Genomic DNA, 16,016 nt, shown 5'->3' on the forward strand with positions numbered 1-16,016 from the left:
TTTTACTAAAGCAAGTTTAAATCAGATGGGGAGATTCGTGTGCACACATAGTGTCAGTGAAGATCAATTTTGATTTTCACTGAAGAGATTTTTGTATACAGACACATCAACATTCTTTCCACTCCTCACTGCAACCTTGGCTAATGCTCCTTAAGAGAACTAGAAAAACACAAGTTATGAAACCAACCGTTGCAGATGACCTGTAATAACATCTTCCTGATTGCTTTTTTGTTTTAACAACTTTGCTAAAAGCTTGAGAATGCACTGTTGCTAGGAAGAGCCACTCCCCAACCCAGTTGTTTGTGTGAGTTGGTTTGTGCGGCAATTCATTCACAGACTCAGGCTTGTTTTCAAAACCTCAGTGTCTTTATCTGGGGTGAGAGTAAGATCTGTCTGCTCAAGTACAGCATCAAAGTGCTACCTTCACAAACACATCCCTAGAACTGTGAATGAATAACAATAAAGATGGAGTCACAAATTACCCTATTATTATAATTAAAAGGCACCTGTTCTTTTCACCACTGGCCAATAGTATCACAATGGAAAGCATTCCATTTCTATGAGAGAGATGACAAATGCCTATCCTAGGAACTACAAGAGGTGGAGGAAGCAAACTATCCCTTAGCTGCTTTTCCAAGTCAGATGGCAAGAGACACTTCATGCAGGCAAGACCAGACATAGAAGAGCCACATCCATGGCTTGAATAGTAACAGGAAGATGGAATATGAACTGTTCTCTCTCCTTCCAAGCGCATCATTCAGGCACAAACGTTGAACAGGGCCTAGGCCCTGCCAGTTGATGGCAGTGCAAACGTGGAATTGGTGAAAGATCATAACCAATTTCATCATAAAGTGAAGAGCCACATATGTCAAAAGTTACATTATATAAAATTGGGGGGGGGGGGAGAGAGATCTCTCTGCTCCCAACCCACAAGGCCTTGAACCAAAGCTTCATATTCTCAGAATATGCCTCAATAACTATAAAGAAAGCTGAGAATTAAAGCAATACTTTATGAATATACAGTCCTTGGCCTTTCGAAGGAATGCTGGCGCTTACGAGGCCAACCCACATTTTCTTAGCTAGGAAAGGCCAATAAATCCTAAATTGAGATAACTAGCAGAAATCACTTATGGTGCTTGTGAAAAACCAGTGTTCTGATATTGAAAGTCAGAAAATAATTGACTCTTTTTCCAGAAAAAAATTCTATGCAAATTAGGGTAATTACCCACAGGGAAATTTGCTATGGGTAAACTTGCATTAGAATATTTTCAGTTTTCATGGTAAAAAAATTTGGTGCCCTAGAGAGTGATCTAATTTAGTATGTTTATTTTTCTTGCATTGAATAAGAAAAGCAATTAACATTTGCTCTTGGTTATCAATGAACTCCTCCTGCCAACCTAGCAGTTCGAAAGCACATCAAAGTGCAAGTAGATAAATAGGTACCACTCCGGCAGGAAGGTAAATGGCGTTTCCTTGAGCTGCTCTGGTTCACCAGAAGTGGCTTAGTCATGCTGGCCACATGACCTGGAAGCTGTACGCCGGCTCCCTTGGCCAATAAAGCGAGATGAGCACCGCAACCCCAGAGTCGGTCATGACTGGACCTAATGGTCAGGGGTCCCTTTACCTTTACTAATGAACTCAAGTGTGTACAAGAGTGATGCTGAGTAAAGGAGCACTCTATATACCTTTATTATTGTGGAATAAAGAACAACCCTTTTAACATAAGTAGCATCTAGCAATCCTATAAGAGTTTTCTTGAGTAGGCATTAATAAGATGGCGCTTTTGTTTTATTTTCTGTTTTCACCAACAGGTTCCACAGCCAAATTCTATGAATGTGTCCTTAGAAATTCCCATGAGTCCAATGGATCAACTCTCAAGTAAGTGTACATTGGATGACAGCCTATTCCCATGTGTAAAATTGCCCTAAAAATGTGGAAGCACACCTTCCATTCTAAAAGCAAACCCAATTCAACCTAAAAAGTGTCACTTCCATATACTTGTACGTAGAACTTCACAGTACAGCTCACTTTAACTGGCCTCCTGCTGAAACAATCTGAGGGATTTTATATTATAAATCATATTTTTATTCCAATTCATCTTTGACATTCTCAATCATTAATACGTATCAGAATTACATCCACAGTTGGAATACTCTTTGGAAGAATGTAAACAGCCAAATCCTTTACTATTCAAACATGCTTAAAAGCATGCCCTATGGAGTGATCAAGATGTAGTAAAAGATTTGTCCACACTAGGAAATGATTCTTATAGCATGAGTGACTCTTTCCTTGCCGCCTAACTCAAATAAACATGTGAACGGCCTCCCCTGCCAGTATTCCAATGAGACTGGCAAATGGTCCTCCTGGCTTAACCACAGTGCTCTTCTGTTGGTCACAGAATTCCCACAGAATTCTTGCATTATACTTTAATTCATGCAACTTTCCCAATCCCTATTAAATCAATAGTGCAATATAGCCAGTCTTGAGCCCTTTTAAGCTGTTTTATGCACTTCTAATGAATATTTTTGCAGGTGGATTGCATTGGTGGTGGCTAGCTCCCACCTCCAATGAATGTGTGTTCATTGAGAAGATCTGTACACACAGAAAGCTCTTCTCTGTACTATTGGGAAGCTTGGAAAAGCAGAGGGTCTGAATATGCCGTGGTTTGAGTCCACTGCACATACATTTACACACTCAGGGGGTCTTTGCGGTCACTACAATGATTAGTACCGCTGCATGTGGTTCACTGTATATGTGTAAGGTATCTTCAAACAGCTCTTTAACTGCTTTCACTTGCCAAATGCACTCTATCCATCGGGGTCAAGGCCAAAATCCTCAAACCAAAACCTCTAGTTTTTCTTTAATTTAGCAAAAGGCTTTCATTAATGAGGAAGCATGCATATTTTCTGTAGTTAATCCTACACTAACCACAGTAAATTATGCACCAAGTTGATTAGAGTTCATCTATTAAGACCAGCTTCTTCCAATACCCAAAAGCCATTATAACAATCCTCAGTACTGTTCTGAAGCAATAGGAACTTTAGCAAGGCAAAGGAAAAACCCATTGCTTTTATCATGGTATTTTGCATTTCATTGCATTGAAGACATTTCCTGAAGGCTCAGAACTAGATGGGAATTTGGGTTGGGGAAGAAAAAGACAAAATGTCATGGGCATTTAAAAAACCAAACAAGTTTGAAGGTAACAAATAAACATCCAAACAGAAAACAACCATTAAGTATAAAATAAACCAGATGGAAAGTCTAATAAAAATTTCCATTTGCTACATTGTGTGAATTGTTATTTAAAAGCTACAATTGGTTTAAATTGCAGCCTCCTGGATTTGGTAAGATCCCCATAATTAACAAGGATTCCACACTCAGATTATGTTTCTTGTTTAATAAACTGTGACTGTTTATCGTAAAAGACTTGAAAGCATGTCAGATTATGATAAACCTATATGGGCTGGCAAGAAGTCAAGAGTGAATTTAGCAGTGATACAAAAGAGCAGGGTGGAAAGGTATTGCTTTTGGAATATGCCTAGAAGTCTGAACAACAAGCGTTGCTTGGTCATTTGTTGTTGACATGATGCAGAGCAGCACTGCATACTTACATGATAGCAACCCCTAAAACAAATGCTACAGGCACAGGTACAATATAAAATTAAATCCCAATTTCCCATCCAGAAAACTCATGCGAAACAATTTGATCTCCATAAGGAATTAGAGAATTTTGACTTATGAAAAACCCACAGACACACTTTACAAACCTATGGACCTTATCCGTGAGGGCGGAAAGCCCTCCTTTGATTAAATTGCCTCAAAGAGATGAAAGCTGTAGCAGCATCAGTCTTGCCTGTGCCTCCCCAACATATTATCGGACAGATCAGAATGTAGGCATGGGTGTAGCCAGGATTTATGTTAGGGGGCAGGCTTTATGTTATGAGGGACAGAACCTCAGTTAGTGGAATACTTTTTACTTTATTTAGGGGGGCAGTTCCCCCCTGTCCCCCACCTTGGCTACACCCCTGGATGTAGGAGAGTCACCAACAAATCAGAGGGTGGGAGAAGTGAGGCTTAGGAGAAGGTAACACCATAAGGATTGTGCCTTTGATCATAAAAAAATTATCAAGGTGACCCTTAACTTTGTTATTTGATTAGCCATGTACTATCCAAGTACTAAAATTCATAATAATTTCAGATATCTTTCGGTAAAGAGTGAAGACCAGTCTCCTGCAACTAGTTGTCTAGCCTTAGGGCTCATCCACTCTGCCACTTGTGCTGGGCCTAGAAAACACGGGTCTGAGCAGTTTTCTGCTTGATCTACTACTTTCCAAGGGAAAACCCCCCTGGGAATAAAGGGCAATCTGGGAAAATGTTGAATTGCTGTTTGCTCCAAATGAGCACTAAAGAGTGGTTTTCCCCAAGGGAAAGCAGCAGAACAAAAGGAAGTGTTGATAAACCCTTAGACAGGGTTTGCTATTAGAAGAAGACACGGTTTCAGCAAGCCCATAATAAACTGAAGTCAATAACTTTTCTTGCCTAGTGTTATAGTTGAGAATAGGAGCAAGAATTTAACCTGCGTGAGTGGTTTGCTGCCACAGGTGTGTAACAGATCTTTACCCGGACCAGAAGGAGGCCACTTCAATTCACAATATCATTCTCATTCAGTAGTGAAAAAGATTTATAAATGTGCAAATCCTAACAGTTGAGTTTGGGATCTGGCCTGGCATTCAATCCCCCATCTCCCAAGAACGACTCAAAACAAAACAAAAATAGAAAACAACTATATAATTAAGCCTTTTCATTAAAAAAGCAAACCAAATTCTTTTTCTAGGACACTGAGTTCCTTGACCCAAGAAGGATTATCCTTGCACCATAACACCCTTCATTCTGCTACCTTTTATTTCCTGCCCCAGTTTGAAAGTTTCAGTGTGTTAAGACTAACGCCCTGCTTTTAAAAAATATATATCTGTCACTCTCTCCTTCAGAGGAACATAACATTAAGTTACCCAAGTTCTCTTATCTGACATTGCATCTCCTAGGTAACCAATAAGAACAACACTTTTCTTTCAGATACTGAATTACTATTTGTCCAATATTTACTCAACTAGCTAAGAAGGACATGATAACAGAGCGACACAGATACTGTATCTATGCAAAGAGGGTAATGCAGAAACAATGGAGTAAGAGAAAGATCAGAAAAAGAGCTTTGTTCTTGCTAACAAACACATACACACCTGTCATGCTGAATTTTAATATCCAATGATCAACTCGAGTGGTATTCTATCCCTACTTAAGGGTGCAAGGGCCAGGCAAGTATAATCTTTCCATTCAAATCTTCACCAAACACAGCTGGGGTGACATTCACTCAAAAAAAACCCCTTGCAACTCAAGGTTTATTAACATGCCACAGAAACTCATCAAATAGGGTGCCTGAATGCCTCCAGGTGGAAAGAATTCAAGCGCATACCTGGAAACTTAGGTTTGTGCAATTAAGATTATTGTTAATTCTTTTTATCAGTAATTTGTTAATTGCCCAAATGATATGTAGAACTGAGTGAGCTCTGGTGGCAAACCTAGGACAGTATCCAGAGTATCTTGCTGACTCTTCATTTATAACAAGTTTTCAAACAATTGACTATGGGGCAACGGGAAAAGTACATTCAATATGATACCAGACACAGCTGTGTTTCTCTTGTAGAATCAAGGCACATACCATCGATCATGCATTGGTATGGGATTATCCCATGGAGAAGCAGCCCACATCATTGTACAAATGAAGCCAAATATGGGAACATAGGGTGGGAATATTAAGGCCGGAAGTAGGACCTTTGATATTGAATTATTTCTTTTGGATATATTTCTTCTGTCATTGTTTTGACATGAATGTAGCCTTGGTTTATTTTATATATGCTGTGTTTTGTTATATTGACCATTCTGATATTTTGTGCTAAGCTGGATTGTTTTCTGTTTGTTGTTTGCCTCTTGCGGCTTCCCTTGGGAAAGAAAAGGGGGATATAATCAGTAAATTAAACCATGGAAGTACTTCCCTGTTGCTGGGTTATGGAGTCCCTTAAGTGGGTAGATGCTGAAAGGCAGAGCAAACCAGATCTAACACTATTGCTGTTATTGAATGAGGGCACAGCAGACTCTATGCTGGCACTAGTGAATGACCAGCATTCAAAATTTCAAATATGCTCCATACATCAGTATGCTGCATTTTTGGCCTCACGGCACTATCAGAATGCATTCATCCAGGCTAGGGTCGGAAAACTTGTAATCCTTCAAGAGGCTGCTGAACTTCCAGCTCCTATCAGCTCCAACAAGATATGGAGGTCCACAGGCTTCCAAGCCTAGAGCTAGGCAGCACACTCCCCCCCCCCCCCGCCCTGCAACCTCTTGTCTTGTTATAATTACAAGGCATGAAGACGTTTGCTTCCTGAAGAAGAGAAGCAATTTGCTTCAATAAATGAGACAAGATGCAGTCCTGAATAATTTGTAGATAGTGGGTGAAATCCAATGGTGCTGTTCCATTAGTGAAATAGCTTTTGTTCCAGTAATGCTAACATAAGAAATGGTGAGCCTGTTTCCTCAAATTCCCCCTACCCTTCTGGACAGTGCCCTAAACCTTTGGAAAAGATTTTTGGGGATGCAGGGGGACTTGGATAAGATGTCCTCTCCTCCTCTTACACAGAAGCATTGGAGGGGGGAGAAGTTGCATTACCCTTAGGCCACGGGTCCACCTAGATCAGGATTGTTGATATCATCTAGCAGCATCTCTGCTGGATTTTCAAAAGGTCTCTCTCCCAGTCCTATCTGAGGATGGCAGATATTGAACCTGGGAAGTTCATTACTTGGCCTGGGTAGCTCAGTTGGTTAGAGCTTGGTGCTGATAACACCAGGGTTGCAGGTTTGATTCCCATATGGGACAGCTGCATTCTCCTGCCTTGCAGGGTTTGAACTAGATGATCGCCAGGGTCCCTTCCATCTCTACAGTTCTGTGATTCTGCATGCAAAGCAGATTGTCTCCTGCTGAGCCACAACCCTTCCCACTTTTACATTAGTGGAAGCATTTTTTGGATCAAAAACCATGACATACTTCCATCCAGCATTTTAAAGGCTACATTCATCGTAAATTAATACATTAAAATAAAGTTACACTATAGTTGAAAGCACTGTATTTTCTCATCCTTACAAGATGGGGGGAAATGAGAAAATATATCTGCTTGTTGCTGCTTTTTTCCTGAAAGATACACTGAATATAAAGGAAAACAGCTTCATTGTTTTCCCTTTTTGCTTTCAACAATATAACAATTCATGCATAAGGGGACAGAATACTTTCAGCATTTAAAGAAGCACTTAAGACATATTTTGAACTAATTTCTTCAGTACAATGGGCTTAAAGCCACCTGTTCCACAGAAACTCTGCCGGGCTGAAATAACCCGCCACCCACAGTTAGATATACCAAGTCCCATTTAAATAATTGGGATGTCAGCACGTTAACAGAGGGCTCAACAGCTGCAACTAGGTTCAGTAAGCCTGTCAAAATTGCTACTTAGAAAGGCTCAACATGAAGGCTATAAGCCTAAACCCATTTACTCAGAAATGAACTCCACTGAAATCAGTGCAACTTGTTTCCAAGGACTGTAGTTAGTATCAGGTTATATAATCACATGCTTCTTTGATACAGACAAGGTCCATGGCATGATCCAGCCCATGCTAAGCAAGTAGGTGTGCCGCTGGTTTTAACAGGAGGGATGAAAAAGGGAAAAGTTTGCCCCAATTGATGAACCGATACTTATCATTCCTTCTCCATTATTAAGCAAACGTGCAAGTATAGCACAGTATGTGGCTTGCATGCATCTGTTCACAATTTTGCAAAAAGCCATATAACTGCACATTCAGAGGTTACGGGACTAAGTAATACAGCAATGCATAAGCGCAAAACCAAATTGATAGTTTTTAGGCACAATTATTGATTCTGGATTCCACTGGATAATTACATAGTAGTAGAATGAAGAATAGCTACATAATTAAATGTCAAAGTTCAGTCCTGGGGAACTGGAGGCAAATTCTATCAACAAAAGTTTAGAATAAGTCAATTCTGACATTTTGGCTATGGGTTCAAATTTCAGCTTCAAATGTGCGGCATGTACAAGGCAGTGATTAGATAGGCAGCTTGCTCCTACTCGCCTCTGCAGTTGTAATGGAGCTAACACCTACAAAACAAGATCTTATGCAATGCAAGGAAGAACAGCACAAAACTGCATCAGTGTTATAAACTGGCTGCCAGATTTAAAGATGTTAATGTCTGCTACCCTCTTTAAAGGAAAAATGGATCATTTAAAAAAGTATTCCTGTACCAAGTCAGGGTCTCCTTTTGGAAGCAGGTGGCTGTCATTGTTTTGGCACAGGGATGGGGCCAGCTGTTGGGGCCAGCATCTGATCCTATCTTCTGTCCTGTGTGGCATGCTTTCTAAATGCTACAGTCTAAATAAAAAACTTCCCATTTAGGGAGCTAAGTGACATTTTCATTTATCAAAACACTTGGTAACATGCATCATTTACAAGGCTCATCTTTGTTACATTTTTAACAAACTGATAAAATGGCAATGCTGGGGAATGAATAAGATATGACTAACAAAGCCCAAAATGTGCAATAAAGGGTGACGTTTATACCAGAAGACTGCACACGCATAAAAAAAACTACAAGTGACTGGGAGCCAATGTGCTTAAGAGCATATCTCCAGCCTAACAAAGCTGATTGCAAAGAGCACATTTTTGGCAACATGTCAACACCCTATAGCATGGGTAGGCAAGCTAAGGCCCGGGGGCCAGATCCGACCCAATCGCCTTCTAAATCTGGCCTGCGGACGGTCCAGGAATCAGCATATTTTTACATGAGTAGAATGTGCATTTTATTTTAAATGCATCTCTGGGTTATTTGTGGGGCATAGGAATTCGTTCATTCCCTCCCCCATATAATCCGGCCCCCCACAAGGTCTGAGGGACAGTGGACCGGCCCCCTGCTGAATATGTTTGCTGACCCCTGCCCTATATATAGGGTACTACTATGAGAACATCCACCGCCACACCTGCATGTTTGTCATCAGCATATTTCTGACAACATACTCCAAAACTCTGGATAACCCCACTTAGCAGTTTCATGTAAATGTTAAACAGCATGGGGGAGAAAATCAAACCCTGAAACTCCTTGGAACTGAAGAACACTCACCAAGCATCACCCTCTGGTAATGATCACCCAAGGAGGAATGGAACCGCCACAAAGCAGTGCCACCCACCCCAACTTAGACAGCTGCTACAGGATACCACAGTTGATGATACTGAAAGCCACTGAGAGCAGAGGCTGATTTAGGAGAGTGCGACTGATACAGTCACACTAGGTGCAGAGCCTCAGAGGCGCTGCAGGGGACGTCACAACTAAGATGTAGAATGAAAGGCAAGGAGCACCAAATTTTGGAGTTGCACAGGGCATTGCTGAAATCTGAGATCCCAAGGTCCGCCACAGCTGAGAGATTGAGGAGAATTAACAGGAATATATTTCCCCTCCCTCTCCCCCGACAGAGGTCATCATACAGAGCAATCAAAGCAGTTTCTGTCAGAAGCCGTAGCTGGGGGGGGGGGGAGAGGGGGACTAGCCAGGATTTTCCCCCCAGTGAAGCCTGCCATTGAGGCTCCCACCCTGTGTATGTACACCAGTGGTTTTCAACCAGTGTGCTGTGGCACCCTGGGGTGCCTTGAATTGTGGTCAGGGGTGCCGCAGGCAACTAGCCTCTGTCCCTCTTCCCTTCCCTACTTCCTCTGATGGTGTCTCTGCTTCCCAAAGGCTTGTGCGGCTGTTTGTTGCAGCAGCCCTGGCTACAAGTTCAGCAGGTGAATGGTGCCTCTGGGGCTGACCAGGGGGTGCTGCTGCCAGGAGCTGAGGTAGCCTCTAAGTAAGAAAGAAGGTGAGGGAGCCCAGCCAGCCAGTCTGCCAGCCCTTGTTGTTGGGAATGGACAGACAAGTCCCATGCCCCTGTGGAGCAATGTGAAGAGGCACCTCTCTTTGGAACGGGGGGGGGGGGGCAGCTCAAAGACCAGGGGCAGCGGTAGCAGCTGCCCAGAGGACTCCCAAGGAGAGGGGAGAGGAGAAAGGAGGCTGAGGGAGCACTCTACAAGGGAGCGTGTTCAAAAAAGCATGAGAGGCTGCCAGCTCTGCAGGAAAGGGGTGACATAACTGGGCTTCTGAGCCTCATGGGGTGCCGCAGAAAGAACACAGTTGGTCAAGGGAGCCGTGGAATCAAAAAGGTTTAAAACCTCTGGCATACACAAATGTGCGTCTTTGACCTGGGAGAAATAATGTCTAGTTTCGCCGCTGGTTTCTGCACCAAAACTGGGTCTAAGCCCTGATTGAAATGAATCTAGAAAATCAGTTTCCTCCAAGAACTGTTCCCTCCCTGCTAGTTTCTAATCAGGCAAGAGGGACAAGGGTCCAGAGCACACACGAGTGACCTATCCAAGCACCTTGTCCACAATCTCCAGCCTTACTAACTGAAATACAGAAGTGGTGGTGTTGAAATCTTACAGTGTAATCGTTTGCATGACTATTCAGAAGTATGCATCACCAAGTTATATAGGACTTGCTTCGGGCAATACAGGATACTGTGTAGGTATAGGATGGCAGGTCAGCTTAGATTAAACAGAGGACTTCACAACCAGCTCTCAGAATACTGGGGGAATGGCTGCTCTCTCCCTCCCATGTAACTGGTTCTAATCTTCGCCCTGCACTCATATTGCAGCTTTTGCACAAGTCCCTAAGACAGCATGGAGATGGAAGGTGCAGCGTAAAATCTTGTAGTCCTCTTCCCAAGTTAGTACTCCACATGAAGCCCTTTCCAAAGTGCAGGTTCCGATGATACACGCTACCGCCCCCACCAAAAACAACACATGCCAATCTGTTCCTTTCCTAGAGGAACTGTGTACAGTCATTTTGAACAAATCACGAAAAAGAGCTGGAAGACAGCTGCTGCAACTGATCTGCTCCGTTCCGAATGTATCTTTTGCATGCAGCAAAGCACGTACTAGATCTCAAGCAGTAGGAGGACTCTCCCCCCCCTCTACTTACCACTGTTTGCTCTGATGTTTTCCCTTAAAAACTGCCCACTGGAAAGATGATGGAGGCCAAAGCTCTTGGCGATCCTCTCGCACACGGTTCCTTTGCCGGAGCCCGGGGGACCCAAGACAACAGCTCGCAGAAGCTTGGAGGCCATTGCGCCCAATCTAGGAGAAGAAGCAAAGAGTCAAAACCGTGACGTCCAGCAAAACCTGCAAAGCAGAGCGCGGCTCCCATAACGCTCTGCCTTATCAGAGAATTGCATACGGTCCCGTCCTACGCTTCCTAACTGCCCTTGCTTCCGTGTCACAACACGCCCCCCCAGTACGGGGTGGGGGGAGGACAGCCCAGATTTTAAATCATTCCAAGTCCGGAGCAAGCGCCACAGCAGTCGTTTCCGACCGTGTTGATCTAGCAAAACTTTCTCCCTCCCCGCCCATCACCTCCGGAGACGAGGCAGGAATGTTCCCCGCGAGGGGTGGGGAACGGAGAAGTGAATGGTGGTTTGTCACTTCCAATCCCTTCCTCCCAGAGCCAGTTAAATAAATGCAGAGGCAGAGAAAGCAATATGGAACACACAATTGCAAAAGTCTGAACGAGAGCTATGCCCGTGTGCACTCTCCCTTCCCCACCTCGCCTTTTTTGCACGTGGACAAAGTCTCCCCAAACGCCTTTTAAGCGGCAGCAGTGATTCCACAGAAATCAATAATGAAACTTCCTTCGCGCCGTTATGAGTGAAGATTCAGCCCTGCCGTCCGCTAAAGCAGCAGGCTACAGAAAAAGAGAGAGCCCCAAACACTAACTTGGCTTAGAGACCCTTAGAAAACTCCCAGAAAACTTTTGACGCCTGAACGGAGGGGGGGGGCGCAAGCAAGCAAGCAACGCGGTCCATTCTTTTATCCTAGTCGGGAAAACGGACACACGCCCAGATTTAAACAAAAATAGCCAGTTAGGGTAAAGAGAAAGAAAAGTCAACTCACCACTTCTTTGGAGCGTTATAAAAGAGAGGAGGGCCGAGGGAACACCAGGAAAGCAAATAAACCCGCAAAATGGCGTTTTTAAAATGTTCAACTGATTGTTTCACATGTTACCTCTCTATCCTGACATCCAATGAAAAAATACAAGCTCGCAATGCCCCCCCCCCCCGCTTGCTGTCCCGCTGCTCCGCCTGCGCCTTTAAGAGGAGAGAGTGAGTGCCTGCAAAGGCAAACTGCTGCTCTCAATTACTCATCCTGCCCGCGAAAGCAGCGGCGGCAGCAGCAGCAGCAGCCAGCCCAGCACATCATTAAGGCAAAGAAATGCCAGTTGTATGTAGACAACAGCGAGGAGAACTCCGCCCCTTTTAGGAAGCAAGGAACTTCGGGATTTGTAGTACTGATCTGCACTTTTAAAAACCGTTCTTTAACCTCTGCCGCTCGGCTGGACTACGTATCCCAGCAGCCCAGTGGAAGTCGGCCGTGTCCCGCCCTTCTCCACCCACCTTGCTTATAGGAAGACGCTGGAATGTAGGTGCAACTGGGCAATGTGTGATTTTTAAAATGGGGATTTTTGATACGTAGGCGCTGTTTCGTAATGTTACAAAGGATGGCGGGCGGGACAGCTCGTGCAGGAAATGTTTTTAATCAGCAGCGAGTAGTCTAGAGGTAGAAGCAATCATTTTATCAAAAGCGTACTATTTGTTTTTAACTATTTGAAACCTGGAAGTTTGTTCCTCGGATGCAGAGTTTCTCCATCCCCTTCGCTAATTTTAAGGGTTGGAAACACAGTAGAGAAAAAGGAAGGCAGCGGGTCCCCCTACTGGCACCGAGGGAGTAGGGAACAATTATTTGCAGCCGGAATCGTGCTTACTCGGAAGTTGCCTTGATTTCTATTAGACGAGGCGGTATCATGCAGTTTGCACAGTATGACTTTTTAAAAACAAAAAAACCACACCCACACATTAAGAAACAACCTTCTAACAAGACTGCTAATTCTTAGGTTTGCAACGTCTAGGAAGAGGACAAGACACGTGGTGGAATTTTTAAAGAACAGCCACAATTTGGAGGCGGACCTAGCCATTTCTATAAAGTCTTCCTCCCCCCACCCCGAAAATGCAACGTTCCCCAGAGATCCATGGAACAAATTTTTTTCACCGAGATGGATATAAATATTACAATTAATGCAGCTGCATTTTTTTACATAACTATCACTACTCATTGAATCGACACCATTCAACATTAAAAGTTTCTGTACCCAAGTTCTGAGGGCAAAACACCTCCTGCAGAATGTACAACCTGACACATACGCTGTATAACAAAAATACAAGCCACAAAGCTGAACTTGATACATGTCTGCTCAAAAGAAAGTACATTGCAGCCTTGAAGTACTAACTTGGAGAGGCCCTGGGAGTCCTTTTTATACCTGCTTTACTAGGGCCCTCACCTCCCAAATTAGGAAATGCATGCAACCCTCTCCTCAAGCTGTAGATGCACAATCCCTAATGATAATTAAAATATAGACTAGAGACCCCTTTATGCTAGATCTATAAGGACAGGTGCCCAGCCTTATCCTTATACAATCCTTGGACTACCGCAGACAAAAACTAGAATTATAATGGAAATAATGTTTCAGACATCACATAATAACAAATTGAAAGGCAAGGAAGGAAAATAGAAACATTTAAGCAGTTTCATCTACATATGAGCTTCATGTGCAGCATCACTCATCAGTCTCTGCTATCTTTTGAAGAAACAAGTTTGTTTTCAATTTGGAGGGGGGAATCTAACTACAAAACTGCAAGCCGTTTTGTAACATTTTTTAAAATTTAAAATGCAATTGGTTACATAGCTACTCAGAAGTAAGTCCCCTTGAGTTTGAAAATATTTACCCAGTCACAATACTTACCAAGGAGTAAGTTGCATTTACTTCAATGGTGCTTGCTTCTGAGTAAACCTGTTTTAAGATTGCAATAATTGGTGATTATTCAAAGTTGATGAGAGGTCTAGAGGAGGCAACATGAGCTTGTGGAATGCTCTCCCCAGGGACCTTCAGCCAGCACCTTTGTTACATATCTTTAGGCAAAAACATTCCTCTTCTCCTAAGCCTTTGGCTAATTAAGCAGTCTATGGCCTTTTAAAGGGGGATTTGTTTGTTACTATGTAGTGCACTTTTGTGTTTTTATATTTTATATTATAAACTGTTCTTTGATTGTAGAGTTGGAAGGGATCCCCGAGGGTCATGTGGTCCAACCCCCTGCAATGTAGGAATCTCAACATGTGGCCCCCTTTCCAAGCTGAAAGCATACTGGACCCTGCTTAGCTTTGCAAATGTGCTAGCAGTTTTATTGCTGCACCACAGAGGGGTACAGCAATTTAATAAATGAACAAAATACTGTAAGCTAACACAAATACAAATCTGTGGAATTTCACTCCACGTTTTGTGTCTACTTGAGCGCGCTTGACATACATACTCGTCCTCTTCAGGCTGTGTGTGTATTGAACGTAGAGAGATTCTCACACTCTCTTCACAAAAGGATGCTTCATAAAATAGTAATAAATCTGAGCACTGCTTTGAGTTTCTTACCACTTGGAGAATCATGGAACTGTTTGTTTCTGCAGCACAAGAAACCTGGGAGAAATATCCCATGAGGGATGTCTGAGAGGTCAAAGTGTGCTGTGGGTTATGCTGGCTGAACCTTTCTCAGCCACAGGGCTGCACTTCCTTGTGGACAACCTTCTGCAGCCTGCATAATAGCGGTGGTCAGGGCTGGACGACTCTGGGGTTGCATGCTCATCTCACTCTATAGGCCGAGGGAGCCTGTGCTTGTCCACAGACAGCTTCCAGATCATGTTTACCTTCCAGCCGGAGTGATACCTATTTATCTACTTGCACTTGACATGCTTTCGAACTGCTAGGTGGGCAGGAGCTGGGACCGAACAACAGGAGCTCACTCCGTTGCGATTTGAACTGCTGATCAGCAAGCCCTAGGCTCTGTGGTTTAGACCACAGCGCCACCCGCATCCCAATGTGAATGTTAGGTTCCTACAATAGGCTACTTTCCGTATTCAGTCCCTCTTCCTCTCTATGACAAGAGTGGTTTAACAATTGTTCTTCCTAGAGAGCTTTTGGAATTGAAGCTCTGTGAGGCAAATTGTCTCCTAACAACTCCTAGGACCCTTGACAAATTACAATAGCCAGTATCCTTAAGGGGAGGTGATGACTGTTTAAAGTAGTGTTATACTGCTTCAAATATATAGTGCAGATGGAACCTATAGGCAAGCAAAAAGCATTAGGAGAATTCAAGGACACATTCCAGGCCAGTGAGGGATGTGGCTTGGGGAGAATCCTGAACACAGGTTAGACAGGCCAGGAAGGCTGCATTTGACCCCTGGTCCAGAGGCTCTGCATTTCTGTTTTAATGGAAGGTTTCAGTTCTAATGGTGCTGTTCATACCGCTGTTATATGCTGCCTGAACTTTTATTGCTTTATTTACACCGCCTGAACTTTTATATTTTGTTTTATAAAATGTAATGGCATGTTGGCATTCGTCTGCCTCGGAAGACAATGTAGGAGTTCGCCTTTGGGGGCAAAATCAAACTGTTGGAAGATTGCAGTGCCTGCTGTGGCTGTAGAGACTGATAAGGAAGAGACATGTTTGTTGCAGCTGGGGAAGATGGAGGCAACTTCAGATGCACCATGGTGTTTCTTCTCTCTGAGCTCCTTCCAGCGCAGGGGCAACAGCTTGCAAGGGCAATTGGGGGGGGGTGACATTATGTGCACGGTGTTGTGCGTGCAATGGGAGGAGCCAGGGTGGAGCTGAATGCATCAGCAGCATAGTTTCAGTGGCCACTGGCTCCTCCTGCTGCTGCCGCTGCCACTGCCATTGGTGAGGGGCTCCTTTGGCCCTCCTTCCTCTCCACAGGA

At 43.5% G+C, this 16,016-nt stretch overlaps 1 protein-coding gene and 1 long non-coding RNA gene across 3 annotated transcripts in view; one reads left to right on the plus strand and one right to left on the minus strand.

Moving 5' to 3' along the window:
• Positions 1–12,418, minus strand: part of AK4 (adenylate kinase 4) — a 29,705-nt gene extending 17,287 nt beyond the window's left edge. Inside the window, exons 1-2 of one of the 2 annotated variants that reach the window (XM_053392166.1) lie at positions 12,206–12,418; positions 11,127–11,281 (exon numbers count right to left, since the gene is read on the minus strand). In XM_053392166.1, coding sequence (XP_053248141.1) covers positions 11,127–11,271 — 145 coding nt within the window. In that variant the 5' untranslated portion in view covers positions 11,272–11,281; positions 12,206–12,418. Of the gene's footprint in view, positions 1–11,126; positions 11,282–12,094 lie in introns of both variants that reach the window. The other variant, XM_053392165.1, reaches the window with a different exon arrangement.
• The window catches only part of LOC128415651 (uncharacterized), a 107,485-nt gene that overhangs the window by 79,125 nt on the left and 12,344 nt on the right, over positions 1–16,016 (plus strand). The window contains exon 3 of the long non-coding RNA XR_008331025.1: positions 1,812–1,878. This is a non-coding gene — a long non-coding RNA (uncharacterized LOC128415651). The remainder of the gene's footprint in view (positions 1–1,811; positions 1,879–16,016) is intronic.

This window comes from Podarcis raffonei, chromosome 6 (assembly GCF_027172205.1).
Source record: "Podarcis raffonei isolate rPodRaf1 chromosome 6, rPodRaf1.pri, whole genome shotgun sequence".
NCBI lineage: Eukaryota > Metazoa > Chordata > Lepidosauria > Squamata > Lacertidae > Podarcis > Podarcis raffonei.